General features: G+C 31.4%; 1 protein-coding gene across 1 annotated transcript; it reads left to right on the top strand.

The window, feature by feature from the left end:
* The first annotated feature begins 306 nt into the window (after nucleotides 1-306).
* On the top strand, nucleotides 307-2,502 carry LOC139483087 (uncharacterized). The gene has a single exon (XM_071267119.1). It carries the CDS (start codon nucleotides 307-309, stop codon nucleotides 2,500-2,502), a length of 2,196 nt encoding a protein of 731 aa, XP_071123220.1.
* Nucleotides 2,503-6,255: the final 3,753 nt, after the last annotated feature.

Genomic DNA, 6,255 nt, shown 5'->3' with positions numbered 1-6,255 from the left:
ACAAGCTGTCACCTTAGTTTCATACTTTTAAAACATAGAAATATTGAAAAAATGTATTGAATAATGTGTCTACGTGATTATTAGATCCAGTGGTGAAATATTATACTTTTGTCAAAGTACCTTGCAGGAAAAGACAAGCTATATTATATGTATTGGTTTTTTTTTGTTGAATCTTATGAAAACTTTTTGAAAAAATAATTTGCAGACATATCAATATCAGCCTACATTTCTCTTCCCGTCTTTATATATATTTGGGTCGACCCAAAAATAATTAACTTGTCTAATCGCAAACTTGATTCCGATGAAATGAAAGTGTTAAATAAAGGATTGAAATATACTCCAACACCTCCAGCTGACACTGATACACTCTCAGTGGATATCAAAGAATTTTGCCGAAAATTAAGACTAAAAAATCATTTTGGGGATAAAGAATCAAAGACAGCTGACGAATCAATTGTAAGAAATAAATCTACATTTACACCGGAAAAAGGAAAAAATAAAGATTTAGACTTATACATTAATCATCTGTCAAACTTTCCATTAATACCGAAGCCACAGGACAAAGTAAAAAATAATTTACCATTTAAACAACAGCAAGCTTTATACAGATTACAAAAAGATGAATCGATAATTATAAAAGAAGCTGACAAGGGTGGTGCATTAGTAATAATGGACAGAATATATTACCGAGACAAAATTCAGGAACAGCTCAATGATAAACAATATTATCGGGAACTCAACGACAATATGGAAAAGAAAACTAAGAGAAATATAAACAAACTTATTTCAAAATTTCCTCATTGTACTACTGAAAAGGAAGTTGACTATCTTACAAAATTTGAGGTAAAGACAAGCAACTTTTATGGACTACCTAAAATCCACAAAAGTAAGGAAGTAGAAACAGCAGTTCAACAACAAAATTGCGCATATATCGAAATAAATTCACCAAAAGATTTAAAATTTCGGCCTATTGTTGCTGGACCGCAGTGTCCAACTCATAGATTGAGCCATTTCATTGACCTAATTTTGAAACCTTTATGCCAATATGTACCTAGTTTTATCCGTGATAATTTTGATTTTTTAAATCATTTACCAGCCGAAGTCAAAGAAGATGCAATATTGGTAAGCTTCGACGTAACAAGTCTTTACACCAATATACCGCACAAACTAGGATTAGATGCTGTAAAATTTTGGCTAGAGTCATATAGGCACATTATCGACCAAAGATTTTCGAATAATTTTTTGTTGGAGGGATTGAAAATCATACTAGATAATAACACCTTTTTCTTTGATGGAAAATATTATCTACAGATCTCTGGTACAGCTATGGGAACAAAAGTTGCTCCCACATACGCAACTCTCGTGATGGGATTTCTGGAGGATAAAATGTATCAACAAGTTGAAAGTGAATTTGATACAGCTTTTAAAGTGTACGTAAAATCGGAATGGAAGCGATTCTTAGACGACTGTTTTATCATTTTAAACAAAAGTCACAATTTAGAGAAGTTTCATAGTCTGATAAACACATTACATCCTTCGATTAAATTTACCATCGAATCTAGCGAACAAAGACTGCCATTTCTAGATATTTTAATATTAAAGAATGGAACAACCTTAACCACAGATATATATTATAAGAAGACGGACACCCACCAATACCTGAATTTTCATTCATGCCATCCTTCACATACGAAAAGAAACATCCCGTTTTGTCTAGCACGACGTGTATGTACAATTGTGAGCGATGATTTCACGAAGGAATTACGTTTGAATGAACTGAAGGTGTTTTTGAAAGAACAAAACTATCCAAACCCACTAATAGAAAAGGGAATAGAAAAGGCAAAAGCTATACCAATGACGGAACTCAGGTCCACAGCACGCAAAGAGAGTAATACAGAACTTATCCCGTTTGTTAGCACTCATAACCCGTACAATCCTGACATATTCAACGTCATAAAAGCAAATTTGCCAGTTTTACAAAAAACGAAAAAATTAAAAAAGCTTTTCCCTACAGAAAAATTCCTGAAAAGTAAAAGACAGCCTTTAAATCTTAAAAAGATTTTAACAAGGGCTAAGTTTTATGACCCAAATGGAATACAATACAACGTTTCAAAATGTAATGACCCTAGATGTGGTCTTTGTGAATACATGGCAACCGGCCCGCAAATAACATTGAAAAACAGCCAAACCATTATTCCAAATGCAGACATGAATTGCAAAACGGTAAACCTTATTTACTGTATTGTATGCAGCACTTGCAAGGAATGGTACATCGGACAGACTGGTAACTCAATTTGTCAAAGAGTTCGTGTTCACAGACAACAGATACGAGATCCATCCACACGAATGCAAGATGTGAGCGAGCATTTCGAAACGTGCAGTAGTGGAAAATTTACCGTATATCCGTTCTATAAAATGAACGAATCGAACAAATATAAAAGACTGGCAAAGGAAGCACACTTTATAAAGGACTTTCAGCCAAAATTAAACGGATCTACTTAAACACGTTTGATTTATCTCCCCTTATCGTTATTGTAACGTAATAAACGTTACCAACGGCAGTGTCGTCAAGGACATTGTTAAAACGTCGCCTGAAGATTGCCAGAAGGCATGAAAGCGCTAGTGACAATATTTTAACGAACTGTTATTATTTGATGTGAAATGTAGTTTGCAAATTTAAAAATATTATTATATATATATATATATATCTATATATATTTGCGAGTTACTTGATAACTATTTTGCGGTGAAGTATAAGCGCTATGTTTGTACTTGGAAATGTTGCGACATTTAATCTCTTTCAAAAATTAATAGTCTACAGTGTTTGATGATGTGGTACGGCTCCAGAAGACGATAAACATCTCTGCCATGAGCACATGATACTGCTGTCATCTTGTGTGTGAAGTATAATGCAATAATCATAAATGTTTTCTGAGATACGGCGCGACATGTGAACCACACCCCACACCCCCTTTTGTTTTACCAAAAAACAACAATTATTCTAAAATAAAATTTTGAAACATCACCAAAAAGGTAATATAACTAAGAATTGTGTAACGTTTGAAGCAATTATCATAAATCGTTTTTGAGATACGGTGAGACATTGTAAATCCCCTCATTTTTTATAAAAACATTAAATAACTCTACAACAAATTTTTGAATCATCACCAAAAGGTATACAGATCTTAATATTAATATAACTAAGAAGCGTGTAAAGTTTTAAACTGATACTCATAAATCATTTTTTAGATACGGCGCGACTTGTAGTTACAAAGTCCTGTAACTCAAAAGGTTTTAATCTTATTTTTACGAAAACAAAAAAGATCGTTTGATCATCATAATAAATGTTAAGTTTCATAAAATTTGGATAAGTTGTTCTCAAGTAACGGTGTAACACGTGTACGCCAGACGAACAGACGAAAAGACGGATGCCGGACATTTGCGAACCATAATATTTCCTGTCAAAATTTAAAAATAAAAATGTTTTAACAAATAGACGTAGATGTGAACAATTATATGTCATCGTACGGCATTACACAATGGGAATATGAATACAGTTTACTAATCAGGTAAACAGCATGTTTATGACAAAACAATTAAAACCATTCAAAAAAGAACAACAATAAACTGAATAAAAGTACAACAATTACCAAAAAACAGATATGGTGGACAGCAATGAGCGACAATCTCTGTTGCTCAGGGTATTTGGTCTCGGACTAGCATATTTGTGATTGCTGAACACCCAATAGTTTAAAAAGTGGTGTGATAACAAATTGATTACATCAGTTTGGAAATAGTTGACTTATATAATTTAAAACATAAAAGACAAAACATATCAACGTGGGAGTACTTGCATTTACTGAAAGCTAGTTAAAGATTTATTTCCAATGCACATCTGAATAATTGAATGTTAAAACAATGGTTTATATATGAAATTGAACGATTCCTATACAATTGACATGTATAATATAAATAATCGGATATACAATTAAATCAACTACAATGTTACCCTGATCGATCAAACACGCGGAGATCTTCAAGGTCAAATCAATATATATATTATATTAATAATCATGATAAATTGAAGCACCTTAAGCAAAACTTCATGTGACAGTTCTTGTACATTCGTTTTTGATGTGTTTTGTCATTTTAATTTGTCATGTGATTAGGGACTTTCCGATTTGATTTTCCTCTGAGTTCCGTATTGTTGTGATTTTACTTTTTTCAATACCAGATAAAAGTCAAGAATTTTTTCTATCTGTCTTTTGATATTCGTAATTGAATTAAAACAAAATAAGAACGTCCCTTCCTCCATACATGCATAATTCATAGAAGTTCTCAACGGATTTCCCCTAATTATTTAAATACAAAATGAACTAATCTAGTTAAAAAAAAACATTGAACAATTGTATGTGTAAATTAACTTTAAAATAACTCTCATAAGTGGTAGTTAATTTTTTAGAATTCTGAAATTGAATATATACATTTGTAAATGGATTTTGATAAAAAAATTGTTGGTTTGAAAACTAGCGTTCTTTTTTATCTACGGGTCTACAATTTTCCATAACAGATTTTCAGTACCATCTAACTTGTTATATACAATCAGGTGAGCAATTGAACAGGCAACCTCAAGGTTTTATATATATAGTGTTCATAAATAATTCTTGCATTGATTTGAAAAAGGTTTGTAAATGTCTACGATTTAAAAAACAAATCCTAACCTATAGTGAATGTCCTATTGACTAAATGTTTGGCTTGGCCTATGAAAACTCGATAGGGAGCTCATGTCAATAGATATAAACAATTCATCAAAATGTATTTCAAGCTTGGTGAAAGCATTTTTTAATTATTGTATAAAAACTGGAAAATTCCCTTTTTTTCAATGAATAAAACCTTATAACTCGGAAACGTAAAATCTAAAATGTATGCAAAAACAATAGGGAGCTCATGTCATCAATAGATATAAACAATTCACCAAAAGTTTTGTGCAAATTAGTTAAAGCATTTTTAAGGTTATGTCCGGCATATGTTGACAACGAAAGGACAGACGAAAAACGGTATACCATAATACGTTCCGTAAACGGGGGTATAAAATATATGTCTTTAACAAGTGGGTATTGTCGATCGTACATCACTTATATGTAGATCGTAAAGTGGTTGAATATGCCAATCATGATAAGTTGATAAAACTTATACCCCTAAGTATTGGTTTTATTAAAATGAATATTCATCAACGAGCCTCCAACTGAACCAAATATGTGTCTTCAGCATTATAATAGTATTTCAATATTGTTGTTTACAGGCCCACATTTTATGTCGATTCGGCATTAGTTTTTACTTTGTTGTAATGAAGGTTACAATATATAAGGTCGTTTCTGGCCATGACAAGTGTAGCAGTATATGCATTCCCGTCATATTATGTTTTTTCCCCCACTTTCTTTTGACTTTCCAATGGATATCATTTTGGAAGAGAAGATAAAAATATTAAAGGTAAACATAAAATCCAGACAACACATACAGATTTGACGTTTTTTAAAGCTCGAACTATATTTATACTTTATGATCAGCATGTCTCAATCATTTTAATCATTTTAACTTAAAGATGAAATAATCATACTTTTAAGAGTAAAAAAAAACATCATTTTGTTTTCATGAATTAGTGTTTGTATTAATATGAAATGTTGTACTTTTTTTTTCTTTAGTTTAGACAAGATTTGAAGCCTGTATTGAACACCAGTAACATGAACATGTCATAAAGGTGAAAAACGAAGAAAGCAGCTGACAGGTTACAAGTTGATGTTTTTTTTTAATTTGGATTCAAGTCAGTTTGGGAGGTATTAATAATCTTGTCACGCTGAAAGTAAAAAAAAAATAATATGTAAACATTTGGAATTTTTTGTCTTTCATTCCGGGGTTCTAAACGGTCCAGTTTTATAAATCTCAAAAGAAGAAACTAATATGACAATATTTTTTAAAACGTCAAACTTATAATTTCTTTACTTTGACTAACGAATTGAGACATGCCCCACTCTACAAAGGTGCATTCCTAATGCCGTAGACTATCTCGATTGAAGGAATATATTAAAAAAGAAATTATTGATCTTGAAAGGTTACGATAAGTTACATATATCGAAAATGCTTAATATGATTAGGTTTACAAATATGCTAAATTGTCAAGTTACCCCTCAAAAAAGTTGAATAACTGATTTCCTATTATATCGAATACAATATTGGAAAATTTAGACAGAAGTTTTT

This window comes from Mytilus edulis, chromosome 7 (assembly GCF_963676685.1).
Source record: "Mytilus edulis chromosome 7, xbMytEdul2.2, whole genome shotgun sequence".
Taxonomy (NCBI): Eukaryota; Metazoa; Mollusca; class Bivalvia; order Mytilida; family Mytilidae; genus Mytilus; species Mytilus edulis.
This window is presented reverse-complemented; position numbering and strand designations above follow the sequence as displayed.

Excerpts from the sequence above, each read along its gene's own strand:
- LOC139483087 (XM_071267119.1), top strand. The coding sequence starts at position 307 with ATGAAAGTGTTAAATAAAGGATTGAAATATACTCCAACACCTCCAGCT.